Raw genomic sequence first — 17,623 nt, forward strand, 5'->3', positions numbered from 1 at the left:
AAAAACTTTTTTTCAGATTTTGGTCACCTAAAAATGTCTTATCCAGCTCTCGGTTGTACTTAACTTCACACTCATGTCACTCCTGGTTTCAAAAACCAAGATGACGACTTCCAAGAAGTGAAGTCGAGACTTCAAAACGGGGGTCAACAAATCAATGGGTGAAGTCATGGTGACTACGTCCACTTCCTTTGTAAGGTCCATGGTTGTTTCTGACATGCATTAAATCTCCGTTTTAAACCATTCAAAGGAGGACATGCTCTGAGCAAGCAAAGGGAGCAAGTGGTGTCACAACACATTCTGGCTCTAAAAGCATCTTTCTCAAGCCAAAACAGCAGAGCAGCTTTAGCATTATTTGTTGACACATTCACCTTTGCACTTGATGTTTCTGTTTGGTGTCTGGTCTAATTAGCTAGCTTAATGTGAAAATGTCTGTGAGGCCACATGATTGTGTGGCCTCGCAGCCTTGCGGCGCGACTGTTACTAAGTGGATAGCAGGGCCGTCCTTCAATCAGAAGGTCGGCGGTTCGATCCCTGGCTCCGGCTCTGCTAGTCTCATGTCAATGTGTCCTTGAGCATAACCCCAAAATTGCTCCTGTAGCAGTGCCTACGGCATAGAAATGTGAGTGCTACTGTCATTGAGTGATAGACGTTTGAACATACTGAAATAGAAGGTTTTTATTTCTGGCTGAATACTTTTTGCAAACAGATGATGCCTGCAGATGACTATAGCTGGGACTTATTAGCTGGGAAACACAATGGGACCACAGCATGAAGCCTTACCTAGTCCAAGTTCAAATTTGATAATACCACAGAAAATGAATATTTTACACATGTTTTACTAAGGGTATATCTAGACGCTTTCCAAAAAAGGACATTTGGAGACCTATGGTAACGATGGTAACATACCTAGGCTGTGTAAAAATGTGTATTCATAATTCAAACTAAAGCTTATTTATGTCTAAATACAGTAATCTATAAGTTATTTCACCATTATTCACTTTCCTAAAGTCTCAAAAACCCACACTTTGAGTTTAAAGCACGGTCACAGGGACCTGACTCGCGGTTACGCAGGTTACATCCGGGTTCTGGCTCTAAATCTAACCCCTGAAGCTGTATATCCTTATTTTCGAAATTTCATTGGCTATACGAAGCGCCAGTCATCAGAACGATCGGTTGCAATTGGCTCGAGCTTTACACGAAAGAAGAGGGGCAGGCACTTTCCTTCAACGCGGACTCTCGTTAACTATTGTAGGCTGTGGACAGGACATGGAAGCTCCTATTGGGTCAAGTGAGGCGTCAATCGAAAGGTCAGAGTGCAGCTGCTATTTTGAGATCCAGGGAGCGTCAGTGTTTATATGCAAACTGAAGTTACGTTCGAAAATACATAGATAGCTAGGCATATCTGCCTGCTAATTTGAAATGATGCAACAGCAGTCCGTAGGTATTTATTGACGTAATAATGTGTTTTGGACTAAATATTTGACTGGATTGGATCGTCTGGACCTTTGGCAATGTAACAAGACCGTTTTTGTTGGAATATAATCGAGGGGTGAAATACTGTCAAGCTTCATCGGTGAGTTGCCTCGATTTTGTAACTGTTTGTTTGTTGGTGGTCTGACAGAGGCGTTGATTGTACCTGCTGTTGTGATTGTATCTTGAAATAGTTTGCATAAATCGAATCACAATAATCTTAGCTTTCCAACGATATGTTGCATCAGTGCCTACCTATAAATAGCAGTTGTGTACATGACGCAGATGTACAGTAAACACTCTGACGGCTGTTAACAGGTTAATAGACATCTGGCATGTGCAACTGAAGGTAAAACAGAAAACTATAGGCAGTTAACTTTCAAAGGAGTGTCATGCCCATACATTGAAACAGTTTCTGGTTGCTGCAATCATAAATCCTATCCACACTGATCATGAAGCGTTCCCTTCACACGTGTTCCAATGTTACACAGTTTTTTTCTGTGGGAAAGAAATACTTTTACAGTTCAGTTAAAGCCAAAACAAAGGGCTCAAAAGTATCAAATAACCTCTGGCAGTCCATACATGTGGACCTATTGTAAAGGCAAACAACTCAGAAGATCATTAGAAGCAAGTCATCAGAGCAGGACAGCACGTTACTGGCAGCTTAAAGTTGCAAAGTAGGAGATGAGGAGCAGCTGGGCAGGTTGGCAGCAGCTGAGAGCTGATTAGTGATGAGCCACAGGTGTGCAGGTGAGGGGGTGTACACCAACCTGGTGGACAGGTGCGGAGCGGCCGAGCCAGAAATGACAAGTAGAAAAAGCAGAACATCTGATTTTGGTGCAATGTTGATAATCACGATGTCTGTATTAAACCGGTAGTTTAATTCATGCTAGTGTGATACAAGTCTGATATGAAATGTATTTTTGATTCAGAAATATTGACATTCAATGCGTTGAGTGTTTGCCGAAATATACAATACCAACATTTGTTCTGGCGACTAGGTTGTGCCTCTTTCTATTCTAGTTGCGTGCAATTGCTCTTGAAGATTGTCAAATCGAATGTATTATGTAGGCAGATACTTTAGATCAGTGATTTTCAACCGCTGTGCCGCGGCACACCAGTGTGCCGTGAGAGATCGTCAGGTGTGCCGTGGGAAAATGTCCAATTTAACTTAATGAGTCCAAAAAAATATTATTTAGTTGTTGCAAATACTTTGCCATTGTTGAGCGTCTGAGCTGCAATACAGTGGCTGGCTAAGTAATACATACTCTTCCATGCCAGTGGGTGGCAGTAGGTAGCGCAGTAATGACCGTGTTAATGTAGGACAGTAGAATGAAATGACGCGCGAGAGAAGTTGCGGTGACGAGACGAACAGCGATGGAGAAATGTTTGAAAAGTAAAAATGCAGACTCTGAACTGGACCCTGGATAAAATAACCCAGATGAAAAGCCTATAAGAATCAACACATTGAGAGACTTGTCATTAAATTGTCGGCATATATCCGGCCCTCGGTACAACGGCCCGTCAGAAAATATCATGTTTATCATAACTGGCCCGCAAACCACAGAGCTCCGGGACGAAAAGTGGCGATGTGAGCTGGCTTTATGCGCAACATAACGAAGCATCTCACTGCGCTAAAGCTCCAGCTTCAGGGACGGGGACGTGTGATCACAGACATGTGTGATGCAGTAAAAGTCTCCACCACTGTGTTCCGGACTGCGCATTTTGCTGATAAACTGGGCGCACTTGGCACAGAGATCACTCTGCGATTTGCCGACTTTGCAGCTCAGAAATTTAAATCTGAACTGTTCAGCAATCCGTTTGCAGTTGACGTGGAAAGAGCACCTGTGGAGCTGATAGACCTCCAGTGTAATGACACTCAAGGGAAAGTATGACTCTGAGGGCGCAGCACAGTTTCCAAGCGTCACCCCCGAAACGATGCCTTAACTCCGCCTACATGCTGCTCAAATGCTCTGCTTGTTTGGAAGCACATACCTGTGTGAGCAGCTTTTCTCTCTGATGAAGAGGAACAGAAACCCACACAGGAGTCATCTCACTGATGCACCTTCACTCCATCGTGAGGGTTTCCACAGAACCTAACCCCAGATATTAATGAACTGGCAGCCAAGAAAAGATGCCAAACATCTGGCTCTGGTATACATAAAATAATGTAGCCTACCTAAACATGTATTCTTTTTGCACTTTGTCCAATATCCCTTCTATCCTGTTTATTAAATGGTGACTCTATTTGGCCCTCAACATAGTCACAATTTCTTATTTTGGCCCTCCCTGTGATTGAGTTTGACACCCCTGGCATATATGCTGTATTATGCTAAAAGTGTCACGGCCAGGCCGTGCCTCCTGCTTGTCCCGTGTGTATCTTATGGGCAGGGCTTCGACCTGGTCTCCTCCCGGCTTCCTAATTACAACTCACCTCACCTGCCCAGTCAAACCAGCTGCACTCCATCAACTCATCAACCCAACAGTATATCTACCCCGGTTCTTCATCCACTCTTCGCCAGATCGTTGTTTACAGCTCACGTGGTAGCTAGTAGTTCTTGGCCGCTCTGTTTGAAGATAATTCTGAGTTTTCCCCCAAGTGTTGTTTCAGTGCTTTAACCCTGTCTCTCTGTTCCTGCAGTTTTTTCATCCTCCAGGTTCCCCAGTCTGCCTGCCCTGCCCTACCTCCTCCTGCCTGGATTCCACCCTCACCCTCCCTGGACTTTCCTGTGGTGCTCTGGTCATTTCCCCCCCCCTTGGTTTCCTGTCAATAAACCTTTCACCTATAATCCCTGGTCCGTGCCTGCATTTGGGTCCACACTCACAGCCCGTGACAAAAAGGTGTCATTTTGTAACGTTGTTGGTGTGCCGCGTCAGAAAAGGTTGAAAAACACTGCTTCAGATAACAGAAATGTCCCTAAATAATACTCAATATGTACACCATGATTCATCCAAATGACACTAATTCACAGCATTTTACAGATATAATGAAGAGCTTAGAATAATAGCTTTTGTTCTGTACACTCAATGATGGAGGAAGCCAGGAAAGAGGAACTGTGTTGTAGAGGTTGATAAAGTCACAGAGTACATTGTGCCTCTTCTGAGAAGATATTTGGCATTTGGATGGTAGCAGCCATTGTGTCATGAGGATGGTGGACTGCTGTTGGCACGTACCTTTATTTATATAATCATAACTGCTGCTGGTCACCAGCATCCTGCTCTTCCTCCTCCAGCAGCCACGGAAAGACTGCAGCTAACTGAAGAGATCAGCGACGAGTGTCAGGAAATGTCATCAGAGTGCCAGTCCATTAATGGTCATTGTCAGGCCTGTGTAGGACAAGGCACAAGTGGAGGCTAATGCCTGTTGATGGTCTAATTAACGACATGAGGTTAATGTGTCTGGATGGATACTAACGATGTTACAGGCCACTTTTTCCTCACACTACATCACCACGATACTGAAGGGCACAGAGGCCGAAAATGAGCCCCTGAACTGAGTTAAGTCGTCGCAGTTCATACAGTTATTACACCATGAGTCAGGAGTTCATTAGTTGGAAGAGAACATGTGGGTGTTTGACACAGCTGTCACGACAGGCGTCACCATTCAAACAAAGTGCTATGAAATCTACAAAGGTCAAACTACCTTCATTTCCCAGCAGAGTCAGACGTGAATAGATCGTGAGAAGATGACAATGTGTCCCAAATAAAAAGTTGAAACAACATGTTTGGTCTTCAACAGCTACTTTCATTTAATAGTTTTAAGTTTCATTTTTTTAAAGGCTGTATAAACGCTTCTTATTTCTTTCAGTCTTTTTTAAAAGAGTGTCCAAAGTTGTCTTTATGCGTTATATGCCTGTGTTGTAATACATTACTGGTAGTTGTTCTACATGAATGAGGGACTTTAGTGTGGCTGTCTCGCACTGGAGGTGGGTAGAAAAACAGATGTTGTATTGAAGAATGGTTTAGGGGACAGAAGACGTCTATGGCTTTACGAAACAAAAATCACAATGAAACAGAGGAACAAAAATGACTGAAACAGAGCAAATAAGCTGAAATAATTGAAACAGCATAACAGCAAGTTGCTGCCAGCAACATTTCTCCCACAGTCATCTTCAAAGTGGCTTTATATCCTGGCCCTACCCTGATTAGACTAAACCACTGCATGGGCATTAGTTAAACCAGCAATGAAAATTCCTACTGAAACATGATTCTAACTGGAACACAGCAAACATCTGAATGTCAACAATATTTAAAGGTAAAGGTAAGCCAACAGTGTCACACAAAAAAAGAGGAAGCAACTTCTGGGCCCTCCCCTCTCTCTTCAGCCCAGATTGCCGACAGTAAGAAAAAGAGACAATCGCAATCAGAAAACATCACCAAAGTTAATACACATTGCACAGACAAGTACATAAAAAAAACATATTTCATTCCCCATCTTAACGATTAACTTAAATAAATAAATCAACTAATGGTTGGTTCCAGCCTGATGACAGTGATTGCTATAGAAATGTGTTTGTTTCTGATGTATGCCAAACGTGACCTAACACTGTAAGAGTAAATACATTGTACAGACATAAGAAATGAATCTGTTAAGACTTTCATTAACTGAAAACACTGAAAGGGTTACGGAAACACAGACAACTACCAGACCGGACAATGCCGTGGTAGTGACCTTACTAGTCACTTACTGTGACTTGTCAATCACAGTAGCCCCGCCCTAAAGCATACTCTTCTTTATGGTCTATTTGACTCTAAATGGACCATCATTTACTAAATGAACATCATGCTGTATTGAAGACTTGAAACTAGAGATTGAGACCATAAACTCATGTTCACAATGTTTACTGAGGTAATAAATCAAGAGAGAAGTAGAGTCATTTTCTCATAGACTTCTATACAACCAGAGGAGTCGCCCCCTGATGGACATTAGAGAGAATGCAGGTTCAAGGTACTTCTGAAAAAGAAGAAGAAGAAACATTCCTTTATTAGTCCAGCAGTGGGGAAATTATTCTCTGCATTTGACCCATCCCTGTATATATAGGGAGCAGTGGGCTGTCAATTACAGGCGCAATTACTTGCACAGGGACACTTCGACACAGGACACGGTGCAGCCGAGGATGGAAATCCAGCAGGACGAGGCAGACGGGGAAACGTTGAATGGGTGGGTAGACATGACAATGATCTGGCCGTGAGTGACTGAGAGGCAGGAGTTTAAATAGTGGCTAGAACAGGTGAGGAGAGTTGTGCTGATGAGGGAGTGCTTGATTAGTGATCAGAGGCAGGTGAAGGGAGTTAGGCTGGTGCTGAGGGAGTGGCTGACAGGTAGAGTGAGGAGGGAGGAGCTACACAAAGACACACACAGAACACAGAAGGCAAAGCCTGACCGTAACAGTTCTACTCCTCTTACAAAAACAATCTAAGCAGCAACAACTAAAACAAGGTTGATTCTACGTAGATAATGTGCCCGAGGTAATTTGCTCAATTTATGCTTATATAGTTCTGCTGATGTAAAGTATGCAGCAAACTTTGTCGGTGATGTATTATTTAAATCTGGCATGCATTGGCCTGACAAGTTATAGCTGCTTAAATCTGTATTAGCCATCTCCCACCATCTTGTTGTCCAGATTGGTTTTCAGCTGAGGGATGTAAGTAATTATAGACACACTTACAGACACCCACTTCTTATCAGAGAGAGAGAGAGCGAGAGGGAGAGAGGGTAATTGTGCATCCCAATGTAATTTGTTAGTCGTACAATTTATGACTACGAAGGTAGCAACATTACTGATGTAAAGTGATAATTTGTTATTTATCGACCAGCTTTTGACTCATTGCAAACTATTTGTAGAATAGCCTTCTAATTTGGCCATTTTAGTAATGCAGTGGTCTTTTCATTGGACCAGCTTTTGGAGCTGGAGCCAAGAGACGATTAGCTGAGCTTAGAATAAGGACTAGAAGCAGGCAGAAACCAACTTGTTCTCACTCCACAACACGTCACTGACGCTTGGTCAGCACCCCTCACCCTTTGATACAGACGCATGGAGGCACCCTTTAGCGTCTGTATGAGACGCACCAGGCTTTCAACTAACTCCAATGTAAACCCATCCACTTCATTACTAGACGCCCAGAGCTACTGATGAAGTGTTAAGCGTGAGAGAGTCCGCACAGAGAGGAGAACAAACATGGGACTTTAACACTAGTGACTGCTGTTTGCGTCCCGTGTGAAACTAATACAATGTCTTTGTCAACCTTGGTCTTAATACGTAACTGTTTAACTTACATACACTTGCATAACAAATGCACTTATAGTAACCCAAACCACTATTTTTTCCTAAACCTAAGCAAGTAGTTTTGTTGCCTAAAGTAAACCAAAAACTAAACCTTTGGACATATATTTTAAAAAGACCGTCCCTGAAATGTCCAGAACTTAAGCAAGAGAGGGACCTAGAGCGTCATAGTTTGAAGCTTAGGGTCGCTGACCAAGCTGTCATATTTGACGAGTTGAGAGTGAGAATGTGTTGCTGAAACTAATAAGACTCCAGTAGTGAGGAGAGAAATAGCTCCAGCACATAATTCTTCATAAAACAAGAACATTTAATTTCTTTACTGAAAAAAGAAGAGTAACACAAGGTGTTAATTATTCAACTTAAGGTGTTAGTTGGTGTATTTTTAGAAGTGTGGACAGACTCCTCTCTTTAAAGCAATTTAAGTTAATCAGCTGCTGGTTTTGGGGGAGCACATATATGTTCTGCACCTAAATATCGTCTTAATATGACTCACTAAGGCCGGGTAAGAAGGAATGTTGGTTGAGTCAAACATAGGACTTTCATCCAGGCTGTGCATATCCCGTGTGCAACTATAAGTTGACGGTGACTTATTTTGGCACATTGCTCGTAAGTCATTCGTTAAACAATAGAGACTTAAGTCATAGAATAAGTTTTTCTTCACATAAGTCATTAGTCACTTGTCAGACGTGAGTTGTTTGTCACTTCTTAGACACGTGAGTTGTTAGGAACTTCTTAGTCACGTGAGTCGTTTGTCACTCGCTAGTCATGTGACTCGTTAGGAACTTCTTAGTCACGTGAGTCGCTAGGAACTTCTTAGTCACGTGAGTCGTTTGTCACTCACTACTCATGTGAGTCGTTAGGAACTTCTTAGTCACGTGAGTCGTCAGTCACTTGTTCGACACATGAGTCGTTAGTCACTTGTTAGTTACGAGAGTCGTTTGTCACTCGCTAGTCACGTGAGTCGTTAGAAACTTCTTAGTCATGTGAGTTGTTAGGAACTTCTTAGTCACGTGAGTCCTTAGGAACTTCTTAGTGACGTGAGTCGTTTGTCACTCGCTAGTCACGTGAGTCTTTAGGAACTTCTTAGTCATTTGAGTCGTTAGGAACTTCTTAGTCATGTGAGTTGTCAGTCACTTGTTAGCCACATGAATAATTTGTTACTCATTAGTCACGTGAGTCACAGGACATCAGTGATGACAGAAGGAGCATCTCAACGCTGATAGGCTATCGCGCCGCAGCGTCATGCGTTTTTTTTGCCCGAGTTGAAAAATTTCAACTCCGGGCCATTCACGTCAGCCGCGCCATTGCGAATACGCGCCACTCCAGCCTCATCTCGCCTGTGCATAGACTTTGTATGTAATCTACTCGAGCGAATAATTCGCCCCGCGTTTATTGTGAACACGGCATTAGACTGGCAGTTTATTGAGGCTAATTGAAGCTTTTTTTGGGGCAACTTCTGGTACGTACTGCTGTGTAACTTAAACAACTGAGTGAGTTGCTGTGATTACATAATGCTGCATGTATCATGATGAATCATATGTTCTCTGTCATTAAATGTGAGTAAACAAGAGGACTCCTGTTCTTTTATTATATAGATATGCTTTTATTAGAAATAAGACACATTCATTTTGTGCTCTGAAAACTGTACATTAACAAAGAGGCGACCCAAGTAAATTAAAAAGGGGAGTGAGGGGAAGTGGGAGGAGTGTTTTTGTGTGGCGGGGTGGGGCGCAGATCAGTGGGTCATAGGTCGGATGTCAGGGTTTCAACAAATACAGATTTGAGGGAGTGACTGGCGGTAATATCAAAACACACACTGTTACATTGCGATACAGAACACTCGTATAGTCCAGTACCCTGAAAGGACAAGGAGGGAATGGGAGGATCGGTATCAGAATAATCATGGTCATATTTATAATTATCATAACAACTATCCCCAAGCACAGTAAGAAAGATATTTATAGGCTAAAATCCATTCTGTAGAACTCTGTTGAAATAATTACAATGCTGTACATCAGGACTCCAAATGAGCCTTGTGCTTTCTCTGTGTGCAACCACCGTCCCTCTGATGAACTCTGCCTTGTCTCTATCATCACCTTTAATCATCATACCATATATATATTCATAGATTTATTCATTTACTCGTCTTCCATTAATCAACACACACACACACACACACACACACACACACAAACAAACGTACACACAAGTTTGTTTTTCCTTCTCATCTTTGAAACGCCATACTTTGCATTTACCGTACCAAGTCTGCTTGTACATGGAGAAACTGACTCAAACAGCATGTGTTTGTTGAACGTGGCCTCCTTCTGGATGCACTGACGCTGTGCACATGTCCCTCAGTGGGCGCATTGAGGTTGAGGGCCGATAAAAGCGCAAAGCCCGCTGGCCCGGACTCTGGCGTCTGTTGAGGTGTCCGTCGATGAGAAGGCAACTTGCCATTTTGGCTCAGGGAAACGTCTCGATTATATTTTTTGTACCCCCTCCGTTCCCTTCACTTGTCACTGCAGGGCCGACCTGGCCCCTTCAGGATCTCGGGGGATAAAGCGGTTGAGCCAAAAGAATTGGTGTGAGTTGTAGGGGAGGGGGGGTACTGCATTGAGGACCACATGGGTGTATGCTTGGTAGTCTGCCCCATTCCTTCCTTTTCTCTTTCGAGATTGATGTTGGAGAAAAAAAAAACAAGTCCAGAGGCATCTCGAGCCGTATTAAACAGCGTCCATCATGACAAATAGAGAGCAGAAAAGTGACACAACAATACTCTCAACAGTGGGGAAAAAAAGAGACATAATCATGATTATTACATTGTATTCATTTAATACAGGGGTAAACAATGCATGATTACCTATGCTTTGTTGCTTATTACATGGCTATATGATGCACATATAGTCGCTGAATCTGCTACCATGGCAATCTGTCTACCATGTGAGCCAATGTGGTGTCTGACACCACATACCAGAAGATGACCAGAATTTGGCAGACAGAAACACCGTCCAAACATCAAATGAAACAACATAGAAAGACAAGCTATTTTCCCGTTCTCGCTAGAATTGGTTGAGTTAATTTCCCTCCTTCTCTTATCACGTTGTCGCAGTGCGCTTGAGTAGATATCCAGATCAGGGCAGTGTGTGTGGTGTGTCAGCATGTTCGTCTGAGAGGATTGGAAAACGAAGGAAGTTGTGGGTGTGATGTCGGAATCTTGGTCACACCTCCGTCTGAAGGTCCATGATCTCCTGGCCCACCAGAGGAATGGTGGCGCTGGTCTTCTCCCACTCCACCGTCTGAAGCTCCAGAGGGCATGCTGCCACTGTCTCCAGGTCCTTCCTGACCCAGGAAGGGGGGGAGTGGGTCTTCCTGATACCCTCCCACGCCCTCTTACTGGGGGTCTGCTGCTTGTCCTGATGGGAAGAGGACAGAGGGAAAAAAGGCTTGTTTTCTCAGGGACGATACAATATGTGATGTATTTTAGAAGTTATATTATTAGTTATTTTGATGGACCTACTTTACCTTGCTCTGAATTTTTTTATCTGTCTTCCTTAGCAATTTTCAACACTTCTTATTGGGTATATGCATAAAAAGCAAGCTACATAGAGTAATAAGGACTGGGATGCAAATATGATCGTAGCTAAGGCACATCCTCAAATCACATCTTGAAGAAGTGAATCTCTCTGCCTCTTACATCAAAATGTTTGGGCTTTTTGTCCTTGGGTAGAAGCTAATGCTGTGTGATTCTGCAGAGCTATCACAAATATTTGATTGGGTCCTGACACTATCTGTGTCAAATTGCTGCACTTGATCTGTGAAGTTGGACATGGCGCTATGTCAGAGAAGACCTGCCTCCAAAGCTGTGAAACAAATGGAGCTTTTGTAGCAACAAGAAATAGAAATCATCTGCTGCCATGGAACGACCGCAGCTACAAAGCCAACATGGAACCCCCTCTTGCACCTGCTGTTGGTGACTTTGTTAAGGGACATGTTCCCAGCCAATCCAATCCCAAGGTTTGCTGGCTTTATCTCTGTAGCAATGGTCATTGAGTTTGTTGGGTATGGTAAAATGTAAACCGGTTCTCATTCCCAATTCGCCAAGTACTGCCACTTGGTCAGTGGTCCTCAGTGTCTGATACAGACTCAACAAGGCACCCTTTAGCATCTGTATGAGACGCACCAGGCTTTCAACTAACTCCAATGTAAACCCATCCATGTCATTATCAGACGTTCAGAGCACCTAACGTGGTATACGGAGGTAGAAAGTCTGCGTAGGGAGGGTGGGTAATGAGGATGGATGGGTCAAACAAACCCTGCACTTTGACACAGGAGACTGCTGTCTGTGTCCCTTGTAAAACCAAGTCAAAGTGGACTTATTCAATATCAGTATTGTTGTTTAACTTCTGGACTTCACTAATGCCATGTGCTACGATCTTTTACGAAACCTAACTCAGCGGTTTTGTTGCGTAACTAAACGTAAAACTAAATTAATTAATATTGCATATCTACTTGAAACACATGACACATAGATGCAGATAGTCAAACGAATAGACATTTCTTAATATATTACTTGAAAATAATCAAACCTAAATAAGTTAGCCCTTGTGTCGGGTATCAGAACCTCAGCCTGTACTTATCCAGAGGCTACGCTGCCAGCCCAACACATAGCTAGATTATATGTCTTTTGAGAGTCCTTGTTATGGAACAAGCTATAATAAGGTATGATTTGGAAGAGCTTTTAAGTATTTGTCACATTTGGAGCAATCTTAGAGCCCATCGGCTATCAGTCTGTTGACTGATTTTAGGTTTCTAGAGCTGGTGTAGCAGCGGATATCCAGGCCAAAACTTCCTATTCAGAGCACCGGTCATTGTTTGTGTTCCGATTAGCAACTTCAGACCACTACTACTAATAATTACGAGGTGACGTTTACGACCGGATTGTCTCTCAAGTAGCCAGTTTATACAAGATTACATTTTTAAGCTAATAAAAAGCTAAATTATTGTCAGAGCCAGAAGGGTATTCGGCCAATGTGTTCCGCCTCTTCTGCTCTCAACACGTACTGTTTATCTGCATACGACAAAAGCCCGCTCAAATGTTATTGGTCCATTCTAATCGGACTAATATCTGACTACAAATGGCAACCAGACACATCCGATACCAAAATCATGTTGCCTAAAGAATCTGTATTCATTATACAGATATCTGTTTATTTCATTTGTACTTGGCAAAATCTGTAGTTGTAGTTTGTATGCTCACCCACAACTACGCCCCTTGATGTCCCCACAGCTAATTTCTCCTGGCATTAACATTGTAAGCAGATGAATAATGCAATCTTTAAAATGGCTGCATTAATAATTAAACAGGAAACTCCACTCGAGTGTGGCGGTTTGTGCTAATGATGGAAGGAAAACAGCATTAGATATAGGAGAGGAAGGGTTGGGGGGGGGGGGGCAAAACAGAATAAAGTTAAACTCTTTACACTCATGTTGGTCTTGTCGCTGCTGGCAGAGGACACACTCCATCTTTTGGCAGCTTTGGCGTCAACAGGTGGAGATTCTCTATCCTTGTCTGCACTGTGAATCTTCCTGTTCAGGTCCTGAAACATGTCCTGGTGGCGTTTCCGGGTGTGCATAATCTTCTACACAGGGACATTGCACGTTAACGTACAAGGTAAACAGCACAGGCTACCATCAATCCTACTTCACCCCCTTTCACATGTGATGTCTCGAATCCCAACACTACAGTCACACCCAAGCTTTAAATAAATCTGATGAATGTATGCAAGCATCTAGAGGTCTGAATAGCTAAGAGACATCAGCTTTTTGTTCTAAATCTAAAATAAGCTCTGTAGGAATCAAAGACACTAAAATTACCTCAAAGTCAAGCTCTGCATAGCGTGATTTTCGTCTCTGGGGGGGAGATGAGACAGAGAGATTAAAGATGTGTCTTGATATCGTTTGCCTTGTGAGCACGCAAATGCTTGAGTGTTTTTGAACTCTTTCTTTGTGTATCTTCACGTCGGCCAGTCAACAAACGGGTGTTTCTGGGACGCAGAGGAGAGCAGTGTCACGAGGGAGGAAACAAGGTTTGCTGCTGGTCATTCTGACCCTGTTGGCACAAGTTTGCATTTAACAGATTGCGACCGAATGACCTTTAAGTCCTCCGTCACGGAGTGGGTGAAGGAAAAGCTGACCTTCAGGCTGCTTGGTTGCCGTGGCAGCTGCCGCCTCGCTCGGCATCATGGAAGTGTGTTTTGGCTCCGAAGTGAAAAAGACACCAGCAGGCAAATGCCACTGTGTCGTCTCATCTTGCACTAGGAGCTGAGTGAAAACTAACCTTTTTAAAGATGCTTTCCGTACATGGGGCCAGAAAAAACAGGCTGGGGTACTTGTTGTTATGCAGTGTTTGTAATGAATGAAATAAGAGGGCTGTTACCGTATTTTTAGCATCAGAGAGGGAATGACCTAAGCATGCAGGACATGTAGCACAGTGCTGCCCTGTGGATACCTAATTCATCTAATGCTCCTTTTATTTAGTTGTTGTGAATTAATATGCAGTTTATTAACATGTGGCTCCCTAGCCGATCATCCGTGTTAATCATTTCCTCCAACACAGAGAGTGGGCTAAAGCTGTGTTGGTCAAACACAGCCTGTGGCACATTACATGGCAAATAGAGGATTCTAGAGAAAAATAAATACAATGTCAATGGTAGCTATAGTGTTTCTATATGAATGGCTGCAGTACATGTATGCAGTATACAGTTTGCAAAATAGTAGATGGTGAACCAAGGAATAAGCAGGCATGATATATGGGATCAGTCACATTGATTTATGGATAACAAAAGAAGCAGAGCAGTTCAAATGTCCCTCTGTTGAGAGAGTGATAATAAAGATGAGAAGAAAGGAATGTTCACCATGATGATACTGCCACCATTTCTCAAACAAAGGCCAGTATTCAAATGTTGTAATGGCATTAAAGTTGTAAACATAGAGAGGGGTGGGATTACTAACTACAATGGATCTCATGTACAATCAGAATTGAGTCCACAGTACTACTTCAATCAGTATAGCAACCCTTCAAAATGAATACTGTTTTTATTCACTCGTTTATTGCACTCACTTCTACTTGACGCTTTTTTGATTCTGTCAATGAAATCAACCACTTCCTGCAAATGTTTCACATTAAAAGCCTTCCAGGAAAGAACAGGATTGTGCCCTTTAATGTATTGTATAATGCCAGGTTGAGACTACACAACATTCATGTCTGTTAATATGGTCACAGTGTAAGATTAGGAGTCACGAGCAGAACGTCTGTGTAACAAGGAGGTCTTGGTGGATGGGTGGTCAAACAAACAAAGGATGTCACTAAGGAGACTGCTGTTTGTGTCCCGTGTGTTTGTGTCACTGTTGACTAATTTTACCTGAGTTTGGTCACATACCTTTTGTACCTTACTTAGAAGTACTTATTTTAACCCAAATTACCATCTTTTTCTAAACCTAACCAAGTAGTTTAGCTGTGCAAATAACTGTAAAAACTAAGCAAACCTACGCTGGACATTTTTTATGCAAACAGACTGTCTACACGTAACGAGCGTAAACTCGATGTATTCCTGTGAAAACAGAAGTTGATTTTGAAAAGACACTATGCATGTAAGGAGTGTAAACTTAAACGCTGTACCTGACACGTCCAAAACCGACACTAGAAGGGCACCTAGAGTGTGATAGTTTGAAGCCTAGGGACACTGACCAAGCTGCCATATTTGACAAGTTGGGAGTGAGAACATGTTGTACACATTTGTTCCCAACCAATCATAGCTTGTCGTCTTTCATGAACTACATGATGCTATCCAGAAGGCAGTGCTAGCGACCGGATTCTGGAAAAAAGAATGTAAACGAACAATGGCATCCGAAGCGGTGTGTATCATACGGGCTTATGTAACCTAAAACAAGAAAGAAAGGACAACTGTGACTTTTCCTCTGTTTCACAGTTCTACCTCGCAGCACCAACAACATCATTCCTCTGTCGCTTTGCCGTTTTAAAGCAGAAGAGTTCTTATTGGTCGACAGAACAGGTCGTGGAATGTGTCATTCCACACGTTAGAAGGGGTGACCCTGAACACTCGTCTTTTACTTTTTTGACCGCTAATTTCACAGTCGAATTGTTGAAGCGATGGTAGGCGCACGTTTTTTGCTCCCGTCTCCCCACATCTATCAGGTTGAGCTATTATGGGGCTGGTACTGTGTCGTCTGAAAGCAGCGCAACATCTGTGCAGGAAGTGTTACGTTTTTTTGACAGAAGTTTAGAAGTACTAGAAAAAGAGAAAGTGAGATCAGCAGAAGAATCAGTATGTGATTCTGTTGTAATAGGAATGGTACTGTCTTTAATAGTATCGTGAATTTATCAAGACAACAAGTAAACGAGAGTAGAGTTTGCATGAAAAGCAAAAAGCAGATTAAAACAAGCAGATCAGAGAACAATGCTTCTTTCTAAAAATAATGAAATACTCATCTCTGATGTAAAGCAGTTTCAAAATAAAGGCCTGGTGGTTGAGAATGTATGGTGAGCAGTAATAACACAACATGCATGTCTTTTTTTAAGTATGAAGTGTGAGGCTGATAAAAAAGAATATGCTGATCAGTTTGGTGGTCTTACCTCCAGTGAACTCATGGACAGCGTGGAGACGGTCTCACTCTTGGACATCACACCGGAGTTTCCGGAATCTCCCCCGTCACACATGTTGGCTACCTGGGAGTCTCTGGGCATGTTCTGCAGATTGTGTGCAGGTGAGTCTCTGTCAGAGCACGACACACTGATCTGCTCGGCAGGCAGGCTCTTCAGCCCGATGCCAGGCATTGGCTCTCCGTTGGCAGGGTTAGCCAGGTGAATGAGCCTGGTCTGAGGCAGCTGCTCAATGCCGATGTTATACTTGGCCGTCTGCTCCTCTTTGCCCTTGGCCAGTTTCAGGGTGCCTGTGTTGTTGGTCGGCAGGATGACGTAGCCCGGACCTTTGCCGGTGCCCTCGGAGCTGCTGCCCTCGCCGTTTCCTCGAGGCAGCTCTCCGTCTAGCTGCTTGAAGAGCTCGCCATCACAGATATAGATGGATTTGGCGCCCGGCAGCTCCGTGCTGATTCCCTTGGCGGGGCCCTTCTCCCTGCGCAGAGTCAGAGTGTGGCTGGTGTAGTCTGCCACGTTCTGGAGGTGAACCTTCGCCATGCTGGCCGGCATGGTGTTAAAGTTTGAACCCTTCTGAAGGGTGAGGGTCGCAGAGGAGGCCTTCTCCTCCCCCTGGAGAGAGGAGCGCTTCGTAGTGCCTGCAGGCAAAAGAAAGACACAGTTGGAACATGGCTGGATTTACCCGCTTGGGGGCCCTGGGGGCCCCTGTTCCCATTATCACATTAATATCACATGCCTCATGTTGTCTTCAAGTAATCACATTAAATACTAATGTATTTAATAAAAGACTCTGTGTAAAACTAGATTTTGATGCAGGTGTTCTCAGCCAGACAGCGTCTCAAGGTAATGACGGATGTAGAAATTCTCTTAGCTAATACTGTTATTTACTGCAAATCTTCACACAGTTAACTGGGACCTTTGGGGCCCTTGGGATCTGGGGTCCTCCAGCAGTTAAGCTATTCCGACGCCTTAAGAGGATGGACTGGATTCATACTGGGTTCTGCTTTAGTAGTTCAAATGTTTTGAGGCAACATTAAATCTGTGCCAGTGTCACCATTGCCACTGTCACTCTGTCAGAGAGCACCGACAAGTCGATTTTACAACTGTGACCAAAACAATCAAAAGTGTCAACCTTCAAACACATCTCAGTCAAAACCTGCTTAGTGTTCGGAAAAACGAGACAGCAAGAAAAAAA

The 17,623-nt window shown here is 43.2% G+C and overlaps 1 protein-coding gene across 7 annotated transcripts in view; it reads right to left on the minus strand.

Moving 5' to 3' along the window:
* Positions 1–9,336: 9,336 nt before the first annotated feature.
* The window catches only part of adgrb1a (adhesion G protein-coupled receptor B1a), a 156,408-nt gene continuing 148,121 nt past the window's right edge, over positions 9,337–17,623 (minus strand). For 5 of the 7 annotated variants that reach the window (XM_031868618.1, XM_031868614.1, XM_031868617.1 and 2 more), the window contains 4 exons: positions 16,408–17,066; positions 13,629–13,664; positions 13,235–13,393; positions 9,337–11,167 (listed from right to left, as the gene is read on the minus strand). In XM_031868618.1, the coding sequence (XP_031724478.1) occupies positions 10,973–11,167; positions 13,235–13,393; positions 13,629–13,664; positions 16,408–17,066 (1,049 nt within the window). In that variant the 3' untranslated portion in view covers positions 9,337–10,972. The remainder of the gene's footprint in view (positions 11,168–13,234; positions 13,394–13,628; positions 13,665–16,407; positions 17,067–17,623) is intronic. The other 2 variants (XM_031868615.1, XM_031868619.1) reach the window with 2 other exon arrangements.

The sequence above is a fragment of the Anarrhichthys ocellatus genome, unplaced genomic scaffold, assembly GCF_004355925.1.
Source record: "Anarrhichthys ocellatus isolate YVR2014 unplaced genomic scaffold, GSC_Weel_1.0 scaffold43, whole genome shotgun sequence".
NCBI lineage: Eukaryota > Metazoa > Chordata > Actinopteri > Perciformes > Anarhichadidae > Anarrhichthys > Anarrhichthys ocellatus.